We start from the raw sequence: 16392 nt of genomic DNA on the forward strand, positions 1-16392 counted from the left end.
TAATAGCTTTTTGTAATTAGGATATATTTTATAATATATTTTATTTGTTATTTTTATTTTATTCTTCATTTTCAAGTGTAGTAACTGAGTTTCCTTTATAGGTATTCACATATTAAACACCTATCTGGTTTACTTTTTCTTGGTATAATGAAATAGGCTCATACTGTCTTTAAGGGTTATCCATAAGTAAGTAAATAAGTCTTAGACTGGAGAAAGGAGAAGTATGTTTAATTACAGCTTAGCAACTTAAAAGTGCCCCCCACACTATTCATCCAAGAGTAGGAGTGATTAGGTGAGGGTGTTGTATCTTCAGTTCCTTAATGAGAGTTTTTTTTTACCATCTTCTCTCAATCCTCATAAGTTTAAGAGGTTTGGAACTGAGTCCCACAATAGAGGACTATGTAAATATTTAGATAAAATTTTATAAAAGTTGAAAGTTTTTTGTATTTTATGGTTTTAAGCTAGCCTGTTCAGTTAATCATATTAGAACAAATTTGAAAAAGTATACAAAATGTCTAAGCATTTTAAATTAGCTACCTGGAATTGTAGAGGCTTAGGAAATCGCATTAAAGTAAAAAGAATCACAAACCAAATGTTTAAGGAGAAAATTAATTTTTTATGCTTGCAAGAAACGCATTGTAAAAAAGTATGTGATCCTATTTTAAAGACAAAATGGTTCTCCCAGAGCTTTCAGGCACCTGGCTCTTCTAAAACGAGAGGTGTCGTCATTTTGATTTCAAAAAACATTCCTTTTCAATGCCAAAAAACGTTAGTGGGCCCACAGGGTAGATTTCTATTCATTACAGGTGATCTAGATGGATACCCATTGACAATTGTGACAATATATGCTCCCAATACCAATCAATTGGAATTTCTGGATGATGTGCTATTAAAACTAAATGACTTCAAACAAGGGGAAGTGGTGATTGGGGGAGATTTGAACTTAATAGCAGATCCTAGGATGGATAAAACATATAAAAACAATTCCAAGGTAAAAGACATCAATAGCACATCAAAACTACAAGCTTTGTTCCCTAAATTTGGTTTAAATGATATATGGAGGCTAATGAACCCTGGGGTTCGACAATATTCTTCTTTTTCTCCTGTCCATGGAATTTACTCCCGCATTGATTATTAATGTCAAGCAACATTCTGCATCACACGGTTGAGTCAGATATTGGATCTATATCTGATCACTCAATGGTAACAGCTACATTGGATCTAAATAATTCAGAAGACACCAGCCACACTTGGTCACTCAACACTTTATTGTTACAAGATCAAAGTTTTTGTGAGGCTACAGCGAAACAAATAGAGGAATATTTTCATTTTAATGCATCTTGTGGGGTAAAGCAAGAAGTCATTTGGGATGCGTTTAAAGCTGTCATTAGAGGAAATCTTTTGTTGTTATCCACCCACTACAAAAAAGAAAAACAAAAAACAATAATGGAATTGCAACACAATATCAAAATTTTAGAATTAAGACACATGAGATTTGGAGGCAAAAAAACATTAAAAAAGCTAGATCTTGAACGTAAGAAACTAGCCGTTCTTGAAACTACACAAATACAGAAGCAATTAATGTTTCTAAAACAAAGATATGTTACTAAATCTCCTAAGTACTTAAAATTACTAAAGCACAGAGTTACCCAAAAGAAGGCTTCCTTGTTAATACATGCTATAAGATCTCCAAAGGGTTCTTTGCATGTAAAAACCAAAGAAATTATTGATAACTAAATAATTATTGATAGTATTATAAAAACTTATATAAATCAACCAACCCCCAACAAAGTTCTATTGATGAATTCCTCAAAAAAATAGACTTTAAAACTAAAATCTCTGAAGATCATTTATTGTTTCTTGAAAAACCAATTGACAGTGTTGAACTGCAAAATACTGTTAAAAAGATGAAAAACAACAAAGCACCAGGAAATGATGGGTTAACGGCGGAATTCTATAAAAAAGTTTTTGCCCAATCTTCTCACCCCACTCTTAGATACGTGCAATTCTGTGTTAACGACGGGATACATGCCGGATTCATGGAAGAAAGCTAGAGTGATCGTTATACCAAAACCTGACAAAGACAAATTAAATCTAGGATTGTATAGGCCGATATCTATTTTAAATCATGATTTTAAATTTTTTTCTTCTATTTTAGCATCTAGGTTAAATAAAATTATTCCCAATTATAACCACAAAGACCAATCCGGGTTTATCCCGAGTAGATCAATTACGGATAATATCAGAAAATCCCCAAACATCATTAACTACTGTAAACTAAACAAAATTGAGGCAATTATGTTGTCACTAGATGCTGAAAAAGCCTTTGATAAAGTAGAAATCCCGTTTTTAAAAGCAGTTCTTCACCTCATGGGATTTGGCCCCAATTTCATGCGTTCTATAGAGGCAATATACAATAAACCTAGAGCATCTTTAACAATTAACAATCGTAACTCACTGCCCTGGATCCTAACATGAGGCACTAGACAAGGATGCCCTTTATCACCAATTTTGTTTGCTTTGTCGTTGGAACCTCTTGCCGTGGCTATAAGATCCGATCCTCTTATTACAGGTGTGTCAATTGGCTCTCAGAAAGTTTCATATAAGTTAAGTTTATTTGCTGATGATGCTATTTTTATTGCACAAATCCAATAACCACGTCATCTAGATTAATGCACCTAATTGGAGAATTTGGAAATGTGGCAGGGTTTTCTATAAACTTTGGAAAATCTGAAATATACCCCATTTGGCTGAGTGCAGAAATGGAAAATAAAATAAAAAACATTCCCTTTCAAATGGGTTAAGTGTACTTTCAGACACTTGGGGATATTGATCCCTTTAGACCTACAGAACTTATTTAAGGCAAACTTTGATTCATTGTTAAATTCTTTAGCAAACAATTTTAAGGAATGGGGGAAACTCTCATTAAACCTTTTAGAAAAAATTGAACAAATCAGAGTTTTTATTCTACCAAAAATTATATTTTTATTTCAAAATCTTTCAATTCCAATTAAAGCCGAGTTTAATAGCACATCAATGGAAGTCAAAGGCAATGCCTACAAAAAGACAATGGTTCTTGAAAATCTGGGACATACTAGTAATGGACAAGATAGCAAGCACAATCCGGCAATCTGAAGTTTTAGAAAGCGGAAATGAAATCAACACGTTTGTTGAAAAATGGTTTTATTTCTTTGAATTTGTGCAAGGACAACACAATGTTTCATGTCAACTGCCAGAAAAATATATAAATTATGTATTCTATTAAGTCTCTCAATTAATATTGTAATCATAATGGGATGGCTAGAGTTATAGATATTGTTATAGTTGTATGTGTTTGGTTTGTTAATGTTATATTAATATTAATAAAAATTTATTTAAACTTGAAAAAAAAAAGAATGTGAATCTTAGGAAATGTGGAAGAAGAAGAGGAAGAAGAAGTTTTCTCTCAAAAAAAAAGAAGATGCCCTACTCATAGTTTGAAATTTTTAAGGAAGCATCTTCAGAAGGAATCTTCTACAGCCAAGACGGACTACATTGTGGGATTTTAAGTGAGCCCAGCCCAGCCTGATCTCCTCAGATCTTGGAAGCTAAGGAGGGTCTGCAATGGTCAGTTCTTGGATAGGAGACCAGGAAGGAAGAATAGAATTGCTAATGCCAAAGAAGGCAGTGGTAAACCACCATCTGCTCATCTCTTACTCTGAAAGCCCTATGGTCCTAAGGTCTCCAAGAGTCCATTGTGACTTGATAGCACACTATCATTATCATCAATAGAGTGGCTGGGCTACTCTGACCCTATGCACAGATTAAATACTGATTAAATACTCCTACATTTCAGCAATGAAAGATGCTTCCTTATAGAAGTTCATGGGCTTGATTTCCTGATTGGTATTATAGTAGGTACTAAGAGTCCCATGGCGCAGAGTGGTAAAGCTGCAGAACTGCAGGCGGAGCCCTCTGCTCACGACCTGAGTTCGATTCCAGCACTGGTGCCTGCACAGGGGACTACCTTTACCTTATTATAGTAGGTATCTCAGAAATGTGGTGGAATGGGGGAAATCTATGAGATATAATCATTCCTGGGTATTAGCTCTAAAGAAAGGACTGAGAGAGATGGGTGGGGTTGCATTCTACATCAAAGAAAGCATAGAGTAAGTTGTGTTAGGAAACATCAGGAGAATTAACTCCCCAACAGAAGCAATACAGATGGAAATACTGGCCTTAAGGATTACTTAAAAGTTGGGGTGTACTATCACCTACCTGAGGCTGATCTTGAGATGGAGAAGAAAATAAAAGCGGTGACTGTAACAGTGGCAAGGGTGATATTTCTTTATAAATGGAAGGTGGAAAAATGCCCAGAATTGATGGATCGGAAAAACAAATTAACTGATTATGTAACAATGGCAAAGCTAGCTTATTATTTACGTAATAGATCAAATTTCGAATTTCAATAAAAATGGAATACACTTTTTGAAAATATATCTGAAAACTCAAAACTAGTTAAAGTGCAGAATGATGAAGAGATAGAATCAGGCAATACATGTTCATAACAATGAAATGTTAAGATATGAAATAATGAAGAAAAGATGCAATATAGATTTTTAAAAGTGAAAATGTAGAGTATATATAAACAAAGCAAGTTCTGTTTGACAACTGTAATAAAAAGAACAGAATATAGTTTGGGTAAGAATAAGATATAATGTGTCCATATAAGACGTTCATTTATATATAATTGTAGTAAGGTATTACATATTTTTTGTCTGTATGTAAGAATAAAAATCATATATTAAAAAAAGGAATAAGGAAGATGACTAAAGTATGATACTTGGTAAATGTATGCACAAGTCATGCTGTACAAATAAGATTCCTAGAGTTCACAAATGGCAGTGCTTACGTACAGTTAATTACAAAGCCAACCAAAGGTGTAGTGATCTTGGGTTTGGTTCTGAGTGGGTCTCAAGACCTGGTGGAAGATGTAGAAGTCATTACACCTATTGGAAACAGTGACTGCAATGCTATTAAGTTCAACATTCAGGTCAATGGAAAGTTACTCCTAAAGTCCAAAATGGTAACATTTGATTTCAAAAGAGGGAACTTTATAAAAATGAGGGGACTAGTAAAATGGAAGCTGGAAAGGAAACACAGGAGAGGCAGGTCTCTAGAGGATGCTTGGAAGCTATTTAAACTACACTAATTGAAGCCCAAACAGAATGCTGCTAAGCCTAAAAGAAGGCCTGCATCAAGTCAAGGAAACTATAAAAAGTAGAGAGGCTTTTTTAAAAAAAAAAAAGAAGTGGAAGGTCCGCCCCAATGAAGTGAACAGGAGAGACCACAGTCTCTGGCAAAAGAAATGGAAATTAGGTAGGCAAAAAGAGATTTTGAGGAGCTGGTTGTTAAAAGCATCAATACAAACAATAAACTTTAAAAAAATATATCCAGAGCAGGAAACTAGCCAAAGGAGCAATGCAGCAGTTGGATGACAAAGGAATAAAGAGATTGCTAAAGGAAGATGGGAAGATGGCAGAGAAGTTCAATGACTTTTTTGCTTCTGTGTTCACTGTGGAAAGTGTGGGTCATGCCCCCATGTCACAGCCCCTCAAGAAGGGAGTCTGAAGAACTGAGCCAAATTGAGGTATCCACCGATAAAGTTTAGACTGGGAAAATTAAAAACTGATAAGTCTCCAGGTCCTGATGGCATATACCCCAGAGTTCTTAAGGAACTCAAATGTGAGATTCTTTATCTACTAACCAGTATATGTAATCTATCAATAAATTCAGCCAATGTACCAGAAGACTGAAGAGTAGCAAATGTGACACCAATTTTATAAAAGGGACCCAGAGGAGAACCAGGAAATTACAGGCAGTTAGCTTAACGTCTGTCCCAGGCAAATCAGTAGAAAATGTAATCAGAAGAATTGTTAGGCACATAGAAGGACAAAGCCTGCTAAGGGAAAATCAGCAAGGCTTCTGCAAAGTGAAGTCCTGCCTCAACCAAACTTTTGGGTTTTTGAGCAGCAATGCAGTTCCAGTTGGCTTGGTGTTGGGGTGTGTGGCCTAATATGCAAATGAGTTCTTGCTGGGGTTTTCTACAGAAAAGCCCTGTGTGAAACAATGAACTTCAAAGTAAAATGGACCATAGTTTGTAGCAGCTTAATCCATTTATTTGAGAACTAGTGGTCTAGGACAGAGACGAGTTGAGATTGAAGCCAACGTTGGAGCCCACCAATCCCGATGCTCTTTGAGTAGGTCAGACCTAATGTAATCCCCCCCAGGGGCTTTCCCGCTTTTCACCCTCCCTAAAAGGGAGTTCACCTCCTCACAGGTGACAGGATCCCAGGACGGAATGTCCTCTGTTAGCAACTTCGCTCGTAGGGTGGGGCAAGAGGGCTCTTCAGAGGCATATATCCTCTGAAAGTGTTCCACCCACTCTGCAGCCTCTGTAGTTCACGCGTGATGTGCATGTGGCCGGCCTGGACCTCGTTCTGGATTTCTCTGGCCCTCAACAGCATCTCGTTCCTCAGCAGGAGGGCCTCCTCGCTCCCTTTCGGGATTTGGCCGTCTCCATTTCCCGGGTTTCCACCTCTTTCTCCTCCTGTTGCCGCATCCTCTCCCTCAGCCCCCGTTCCGGAGATCAGGGTGGTGAATCGTCCGGCGGCCTCGTCCATTAGGGCTGATGAGGTGCGCGGCTGCCACTTCCTCGAGGTGAGGAGTAGTGTGGAGAAATGTATCGGGGATCCCCCCTTCCTTTGGGTTACGGTCACTCCGCATGGGATCACCAGCTCGTCTGTTGGTTCAGTGGGCTCCCCATTATCCGGCACTCTGGCAGCCATCCAGCTAAAAAGTTACCGGTTCAGATAAGCTCCAAAATTGGGATTAATCTCAAAATGTCAGACTTGGAACTTCAAAGTAAAACGGACCACAGTTTGTAGCAGCTTAATCCATTTATTTGAGAACTAGTGGTCTAGGACAGAGACGAGTTGAGATTGATACAATTCAAAGCAGAACATGCCATTTTAACCTCTAACATCAAAAGCTAAACAATAAAACCATTCTCACACTTTCGGGAGGCAATAGCCGGTTCCCAGGCCTCCTTATCTCTTTCTCAAGGAAGGAACCCTGCTGGTTACCTTGAGGCTCACTATCTTCAAAGCTCTGTTACATTTGTTAGTGCTATGCTAGGAATTCCCATGGGAGTTAGTAACTGTTGCAAAAGTGTTTGAAATGCAAGCTTTTATTCACAGGGTTAGCAGAACCATTCAAAATGGAGTTAGTTAGGGCAAGAAGACATGAACAGTTTAAAGCACATTAAACAGGTAAGTTACAATGTCTGACACAATGGTGATGCCAGGGGGCATGACCACATGCAAATAGGTTCCTGATGGGCTTTTTCTAAAAAAAAGCCCTGTGGAGTTCTATGAGAAAATGTACAAGCATGTAGACAATGGTGACCTGGTAGACATTATATACCATGACTTTCCAAAGACTTTTGACAAGCTACCTCACCAAGGATGCCTGAGTAAACTTAGCAGTCATAGGATAAGAGGATGGGTCTCTCACAGATTAAAAACTGGTTAAATGACAGGAAGCAAAGAATACCAATCAACTGACAGTTCTCACAATGGAAAGAAATAAGCAGTGGGTCCCACAAGAATGGGAATTGGGGCCGGTACTGCTTAATTTATGCATAAATGGCCTAGAACTAGGGCTGAGTAGTGCAGTGACAAAGTTGGCAGATGACACAAAATTATTAAGGATGGTGAAAACCAAGGCTGACTGTGAAGTGGTCCAAGAGAACCTCCACGAACTGGGTGAGTGGGAGATAACGTGGCAAATGAAGTTCATTGTTGATAAGTCATGCTCATTGGGACAAAAAAAAAAATCCCAACTTCAAGCACAGGTGAATGGGATCTGAACTTGCTGATACTGAGAGAAAAAAAGACCCTAGGGTTGTAGTGGATACTATAGCTCAATGAAAGCGCCAACCCAGGGCTGAGGCGGTGAAAAAGGCAAACTCTGTGTTAAAGATTATTAGGAAAGAGATTGAGAATAAAACTGCCAATACTATAATATCCCTGTATAGATCTAAGTGTCAAGATAGCCTGATTCTGCTCAAAGACTGATGGGTCCTGCCTGTCAAGAACATGCCTGCTTAAAATCACGATGGGCCAAATGCTGCTAGGTTATTTTCCTTTAGTGACCCCTCCTTTCCTTTATGGCTGGTAATTGCTGTGAAAGAAGTAAATTCTGCCTTCCCAGACAGAGGTGCGAGGGAGTAGGAGCCGTACATGTAAGCAAGGCCAAACGGTGTGATAACTAGCCTGGGAATGTATCTTTGTAGTTATGTGTGAATGCTCTCCTATTACCCTCCCCGTAGGAATTCTTTTGAAGTGTATCTTATAATGCTTGTATCAATTTATTTGTTTCATTCTACTCAAGCATCTGGCTTGAGCCACAGTAACGGTCAATCAATAAATGAAGTCTTTGTTTCATCTCTGACTCCTTGTTGAATCCGTCTACTTGACATTTTGAGTAGAATCCTTTTGAAGCTTAACCGCCCTGGCAACTTTGTAACCAAATGGTCGAAAAGATTCCAGGAGGCGGTGAACTTCCAGACTTTGAAGAAAGGCCAACGGTACCCTGGCACGTCTTAGATGTACGGCGGGTGGCGGCTTCTCCTCCTCCGATCCAGCTCCTAATGACCCCTCGGCAGTGGCAGCCCAGAACATCCACTGCTATCATGGATGAGGCCCCTGCGCGGAGGTAAGCCATCCTAAAACGACACATGCATCGGGTGCAGATGACCAACCGGGGACCGGCTAACCCAGGACTGATGGAGCCGGAGGAGATCGACACTATCGTGGTCGTCCCGGTGCCGGACGAGTGCCCCGAACCCGGGGATGGGGCCTGCTCTGAAGGGTGCCAACGAGCAGGTCACGGAGGAACCGGCACCACTGACGGTGAGAGTTACCGGATCGTTATATTTTGTTCCAGTGAGACTATTGAACCCTGAACTTAAGAGGTTCGTACAAGTGAGGGCGCTGATCAACTCTGGGTGCAATCGAGAACTAATTACCCCCAAAATAGTCGAGGCCTTGGGACTAACCACCCAGGCCCTCCCTGGTCCGATGCAGTTCGAGCAAATGGACGGATCAGTGATGCGGGGGGAGCCCTGCACCAGAGAAACCCAGCTCGTGCCCATGGGAATTGAAGAGCACTGGGACCAAGAGACATTTGTAATAGTGGTTTTGGCAGTTGGGTGGCTGGCCAGGCACGAGCCCTGCATACGGTGGGGGGATCAGACTATAAAATTTATAGACCCATTATGCAAAACCCACTTATGGAACTACGAATGGGGGCCACTGTCAGACATTGTAACTGTTTTAAACTGCTTTTAGTCTCTTGACCTGACTAACGCCATCTTGTTTGCTATTACTAACCCTGAACATAAAGCTGTGCATTTCAAACGCAGAGGGAAGGTTGTAAATCCCATGGGAGGAATTTTTCACTTGGCATCCACAGGCGCCCCAAACCTTTGAAGATGGTATGCTTCAAGGTGACCAGCAGGGAGCCTTCCTGGGAATGAGATAAGGGAGTATGGGAACAGACAACTGTCTCTCAGAGTGTGAGAATGGTTTTATTGTTATGTTACTATCTTCTACAAAAACCCTGGAAGAGGTTCCCGCAGTGCCGAAGGCTTACCGGGACTTAATGGGGGTGTTCAGCGAGCAAAGCGCGAACAAGCTTCCCCCCCCACAGAAACACGGACTGCGCCATAGAACTGATTCCGGGCCAGACACTACCAAAAGCCAAGCTATATACTATAGGGTGGGCTGAGAAAGCGGAGCTCCGCAAGTTCTTGGACCTGAATTTGAAGTGAGGCTTCATCCGACCGGCAACGGCACCCCACGCCGCACCGGTCCTGTTCAAGAAAAAGGACAGCTTGCTTAGGCTTTGCACAGATTTTCGCAGGATAAACGCGATCTCCACCTCCAATGCCTACCCCATCCCCCTCATTAAGGATCTATTGAGCACGGTTTCTGAGGGGAAAATCTTTACAAAACTGGACTTGCGGGATGTGTACTTCCGAGTGCGCATAAAGGAGGGGGATGAGTGGAAGACGGCATTTAACACACTTATGGGACAGTTTGAGTACCTGGTGATGCCGTTCGGACTACAGGGGGCCCCAGGGGTGTTCATGAACTTTATAAATGATGTGCTAAGAGACTTTTTGTTCAAGGGGGTGGTGGTGTACCTGGATGACATCATTATTTATTTGCAAGATGAGAAATCCCATGTAATGTTAGTACGGAAGGTACTAGATACCTTGCTGAAACACAGACTGTATGCTAAACTGTTGAAATGCGAGTTCCACAAGACGGAATTGGACTATCTGGGGTTTAGAGTCTCTGTGAAGGGATTGGCAATGGACCCGACGAAAGTGCAAGCCGTATTAGATTACCCCCCCTCCCCGAGGACACGTAGACAGCTCTAATCGTTCCTCGGTTTCGCAAATTTTTATAGGACCTTCATACCAGGGTTCGCACAAATAATGCTTCCCCTAACAGAGTTGTTAAAAACGAAGGAGAAAGGGCCAGAGGCTAAACGGCCAGGGGCCCGCTTAATCTGAACATCTAAATGTCAAACGGCATTTGACAAACTGAAACAGCTATTCACGAGTGAGCCGGTCCTGACCCACCCCAACGAGCTAAGACCCTTCATTGTGCAATGTGACGCCTCCGACGTGGCCGTGGGGGCCATTCTGATGCAGAAAGATGAGGAAGGGGGATTGAGGCCATGCGCCTACATATCTAAGAAATTTTTCAATGAGCAACAGAATTGGTCAGTGTGGGACAAAGAGGCGTTTGTGTTAACTTTTGCATTAAAAACTTGGAGGTCCTGGTTAGAGGGGGCGAAAGTACCATTCGAGATCTGGACTGACCATAAAAATCTCGAAGCACTCACGGGGAAGAGAAAACTGAGTGAAAAGCAAATCCGGAGGGCGGGGTTTTTCTCGAAATTTGACTTTGTGCTTAAGCATATTCCTGGCACGAAAAACTTCTTGGCTGACGCCCTCTCCAGGTTGCCTCAGCACAACAGCCAGAAGGAGGAAGTGATAGACTCCCTGGTTCCCCCCTCCCAAGTCGCAGCAGTTGTCACTACCCATTTTCAGAACAAACGTGAACTGGAGGGATGGGGAACAGAGAAAATGGCGGCAGAGACCAAAAAGGAGGGAAAAGACAGACCGGGGGAGGTTCAGAAAAGGGGGGATGGGGAAAAGATTTATGTCCTAAAAAGCATGAGAAAAGAGGTGTTACAATTCTGTCATTCAAACAAACTGGCTGGGCATTTCGGGTATGTAAAAACGTTCCATCTGATCAGCAGACCATTCTGGTGGCCATCCCTAAAAAAGGATGTGTCAGAATTTGTCTTCTGCCCGATCTGCATCATGGCAAAGCGGCAGGGGGCGGGGGGACCTCCCGGACTCCTCAAACCAATAGAAACTGCCACCAGACCTTGGTCAGTAGTCTCCATGGACTTCATAGTAGAACTACCGCCATCTCGTGGCAAAACAGTAATACTGGTGGTAGTAGACACTTTTTCAAAACAGGCCCACTTTATTCCCTGCACACAGCTCCCCACCGCCAAGAAACTGGCTTATTTATTCTTTAACCACGTGGTTAAACTACACACTCTTTCCCGGATAAAGTAATTAGTGACCAGGGCCTGCAGTTCATTGCCACCTTTTGGCGGGAGTTTTGCAAATTACTAGGGATGCAGCAGGGGTTGAGTTCCGCGTACCACCCCGAGACGGACGGCCAGACGGAACGTGTGAACGGCTTATTAGAGCAATATCTGAGGTGCTATATCAATCATCAACAATCCAATTGGGTTGACCTCCTCCTGTTCGCAGAGTATGGATACAACAACAGTGTACACAGCTCCACCAAAGCCTCCCTCTTCCAGACTGTGAGTGGCTATGAGGGAAAGCCGATCCCTGTGTTGCCAGGAGGAGACCCCGCCAAACAGCCCAGCTCGTTTGAGCAATGGTGGGACATTCTAAGCAAGAGTTGGAAAGAGATCCATGAGAATTTGGAGGCTGCCAAAGAGACATATAAAAAGCAATATGACAAATCCCATGTCCCCACCTGGACTTTAACGTGGGCGACTCTGTATTTGTGTCAACAAAAAACCTACCTATCAATCAACCCTCTAAGAAACTGGCGTGCCGATATCTGGGTCCTTTTAAGATCAAAAGAGTAATAAACGGGGTCACTGTGGAACTAGAACTGCCTAAGATATTTAGTAAAGTGCACCCTGTCTTTCATTGCAGCCTGCTCCGTCGGGACCCCAGCCAGTCTGTTTGGCATCCTTGAACGACAGCGCCGCAACCTATTCAGATTGGGAATCAGAGTCATCACGAAGTTCAGGAGATTCTGGACTCTAAAATTAAACATGGGAAGTTGTATTATCTGATTAAGTGGAAACATTTCCCTGCTAGTGAGAACGAATGGGTTGCAGAAAAAGATGTATCAGCTTCTGATCTAATTAATAAGTTTCACAGAAAACACCCCCTGTGACCGAGGGGTTGAGCATGAGGGGGGCAGTATGTCAAGATAGCCTGATTCTGCTCAAAGACTGATGGGTCCTGCCTGTCAAGAACATGCCTGCTTAAAATCACGATGGGCCAAATGCTGCTAGGTTATTTTCCTTTAGTGACCCCTCCTTTCCTTTATGGCTGGTAATTGCTGTGAAAGAAGTAAATTCTGCCTTCCCAGACAGAGGTGCGAGGGAATAGGAACCGTACATGTAAGCAAGACCAGTGTGATAACTAGCCTGGGAATGTATCTTTGTAGTTATGTGTGAATGCTCTCCTATTACCCTCCCCGTAGGAATTCTTTTGAAGTGTATCTTATAATGCTTGTATCAATTTATTTGTTTCATTCTACTCAAGAGTCCTGCTTGAGCCACAGTAACCGTCAATCAATAAATGAAGTCTTTGTTTCATCTCTGACTCTTTGTTGAATCCGTCTACTTGACACTAAGATCTGTATAGATTCCTCATTTGGAATACTGTGTACAGTTCTGGTCACTGTATTTTCAAAAGGACACTGTAGAGCTGGAAAAAAAGTACAGAGGATAGCAACCAAGATGATTAGGAGGTTGGAGTATCTTCCATATGAGGAAAAAATGAAGAGTCTGGGGCTTTTTGATTTAGAAAAGAGACAACTGGGGAGGGGAGAAGCTAGAGGTTTATAAAATTATGCATGGGGCGATTTGACCAAGAGAAAGTTTTCTCTCCCAAAATACTAGAACTTGAGGGCTTCCAATAAAACTGTTTGGCAGTAGGCTCAGGGTGGACAAAAGGAAATGCTGCTTTACACACAAGAGTAATTAAAATGTGGAATTTGCTGTCAGAAGATGTAGCGATGGCCACGGGAAAAAACAGCTTTAAAATGGCATTAGATAGATTCATGAAGGATACGTCTATCAATGACTATGATGGCATAGGCATGAAAACCGAGAGAGACAATTGGTCTGATCCAGCAGAGCTCTTCTTAAAACCTTGGGATAACAGATTTCCACCAGTGGAGAACAGTACTCTGCTTCACAAATCAACAGACACCTTGGTACGGTCACAAGATCTAATCTACCACAAGCGTCTTTTCCGACTCCAGATATGACAGAACAATGTGAGAACCAACTGACAACATTACCAATGCAACCTGTGGAAGTGAAGATACACAACTGAGTCAAGAAAGCTCTCTCACCTAATACGTTTCCCGAAGGCACCTCCTCCAGCTGCTCCAGTTCTCTTCCCATCAGTAGGTACAGATCTTCTAAAGTGCAACAAGCCAAATGAGGCACTGGTGGCAGGTCATCGGCAGCAGAACACCCTAAAGGCAGCTGGAGCCAAGGAGAAGGGAGGGGGAAAGAAACTGCTAAGTAACAGACTGCTGCTAGACAAATTCTTCACATCCACCCTAGTGCAATGTTACAGAGAACAACAAACATTCTTACTTTTCATAAAGCTTCAGCTTCAAGAAAATACATTATAAGGTTATCAGTAGTAAAAAAAAGGAAAGATAAGCTATGCTATAGCGGTGTGTGTGTGTGTGGGGGGGTGAAGTCCCAAAAATGTCACCCATCCATGTTCCCTCTAAGCTGCAGAATCTTGTGAGCAAAAATTCTACTTTGTGAGCTACTGGCATTAAAGTTGTGAGCTGCTGCATAAATTAGTGTGCTCTGGGATCATCCCTGGGCTAAGACAAAAATGTGTGAGCTGGAGGCTAAAAATCGGTGAGCTAGCTCACACTAACTCAGCTTAGAGGGAACACTGCTCCCATCTATTCCTCACAGACCCCCAACTTTGTAACCTCCAAAACAACAAAAGCTGCTGGGGAGAAAAGCTAAAATGAGCAAAGCCTGTGCAAACCCAGAGGTACCCCTACTTTTCCCAGAGCATCTTACCTTGTGCAGTGCTTCAGCAGGATCATATTTTGGTCCAAGAACAAAGAGTTTTTGCCCCTTCTTTGCAACTCCACTAAACACCCTTGCAAAAGCAACAAAAGCCTCCTTGCTTTCAGCTTCTTGCTTCGCAGTCGCCACTGTCAGGGTCTCCACTTGATTAACGGGTGGCTGATCATCCTCTAATAAAAGATGGAAAAATATCTCCACATATGTCCATATCATTTCATCTTGCATTCTGTGGTAGTGTCCACTCACCGCATCCCACTCACGATATCCCCTAAACTTAGATCTAGAATCTCATAAACTGTGTCCTGTCCAATTTTATACTTGCTCTCCTGCCTCACTTGGATGATCAGATGGCCAGGAAAATGGCCAAATATTTATCTGAACTAGATAATCCACAGCAGAGACTCATTTGCATATTAGGCCACATCCCCTGATGTCACCACTGTTTCACAAACGGCTTTTTTTGTAGAAAAGGCCCAGCAGGGACTCATTTGCATATTAGGCCACACACCCCTGACACCAAGCCAGTTGGAACTGTGTTCCTGCTCAAAAAAGCCCCTGCCAATGGTTATAAGATGACTACAGCCAGAGCCCAGAACTTTCCCATCAAGTCTCCCGTTCCTTGCAATGGGATCCCTCTTTGGAGCTCTGCAGCAGGAGTGACAAGTCCTGCTTGTGCACCAAAGCTTTTGATGAGCTACGAACAGCAGGCATCTGGTGGGGGAGGGGGGGTACATGAGGTTTGTTTCTTGTTTGCTTGCTTTAACTTGTAATGATCCAATTACTACTGGAAGCTGCCTTCAGCCAAGAGGAAAGGCAGGGTAATAAATATCTTAATAAAACAATCAGATTTTCCCCCCAGTGACTCTAGAATTATTACCAGTCTTAATTCAACATTACTTCTCAGAAAACCATCCAACAGCAAAATCACATGCTGCAATGATCAAGCAATGATTGCAAATTGCAGCCCTTCTTTATTCAAGAGGAATCCGGTACATTCAACTATGCCCGTTTTTCTTTGCATACCTTTCATCCCTCTTGTCTTTATACTCTGCTCCACTGGGTCTCCTCCAGCACCTGGCTGTGCCAACTCTGGGCCCTGAGCAGCAGCCAACTTTTCAGCATGCCGCTGCCTTACAAGCTCACGTCTGTGGGCAATTTCTTCTTGAGACAGAGGCCTACGAACCATTCAAAACAGAGTCATTTATTAAAACAATTCCTATACCACATTTCTACCCGAACAGAGTCCCCTCAAGGCGGCAAATTTCCACACTAAAACAGGGGATTTAAAATAAAGCATACATATAACTATTTGATAAAAACATATCAATGCACATGACACCAAAACCGGGGAGGAGGTCGCTCAGTCTTCATCTGTTGGCAGAAGGCAATGATAGAAGGAGACAAATCTCTCTGGGAGGGAGGCTGTATAGTTTTGGGGTTGTAACTGAGAAAGCCCTTTCTTGGGCTGCTTGTTTGTCCAGCTCAGATAGCAGAGGCACCTGAAGAGGCCTCTGAAGATGACTGCAGGGAATGGGTAGCTTTCTATGGGAGGTTATATATTCTAGTGATCAGATGGCGCATTTGGGGGATGCGGTTTGCACAAGCAGTTGCTGAAATATTCTGGCAACCAGACAGCATCTCCTGCTTACATGAGGAGGGAAAGGAAAGGTCCCCTGTGCAAGCACCAGTTGTTTCCGACTCTGGGGTGACGTTGCTTTCACAACTTTTTCACAGCAGACTTTTAAAGGGGTGGTTTGCCATTGCCTTCCCCAGTCATCTACACTTTCCCCCACAGCAAGCTGGGGACTCAGTTTACCGACCTCGGAAGGGTGGAAGGCTGAGTCAACCTCGAGCCGGCTACCTGAACCAGCTTTCGCTGGGACTGAACTCAGGTCATGAGCAGGGCTTAGGACTGCA

General features: G+C 42.4%; 1 protein-coding gene across 1 annotated transcript in view; it reads right to left on the reverse strand.

Annotated features, from left to right (window-relative positions):
* The window catches only part of EFL1 (elongation factor like GTPase 1), a 118139-nt gene that overhangs the window by 69293 nt on the left and 32454 nt on the right, over nucleotides 1-16392 (reverse strand). The window contains exons 13-15 of the mRNA XM_060259797.1: nucleotides 15499-15650; nucleotides 14467-14645; nucleotides 13767-13902 (exon numbers count right to left, since the gene is read on the reverse strand). Of these exons, the coding sequence (XP_060115780.1) occupies nucleotides 13767-13902; nucleotides 14467-14645; nucleotides 15499-15650 (467 nt within the window). The remainder of the gene's footprint in view (nucleotides 1-13766; nucleotides 13903-14466; nucleotides 14646-15498; nucleotides 15651-16392) is intronic.

The sequence above is a fragment of the Heteronotia binoei genome, chromosome 19, assembly GCF_032191835.1.
Source record: "Heteronotia binoei isolate CCM8104 ecotype False Entrance Well chromosome 19, APGP_CSIRO_Hbin_v1, whole genome shotgun sequence".
Lineage (NCBI taxonomy): Eukaryota > Metazoa > Chordata > Lepidosauria > Squamata > Gekkonidae > Heteronotia > Heteronotia binoei.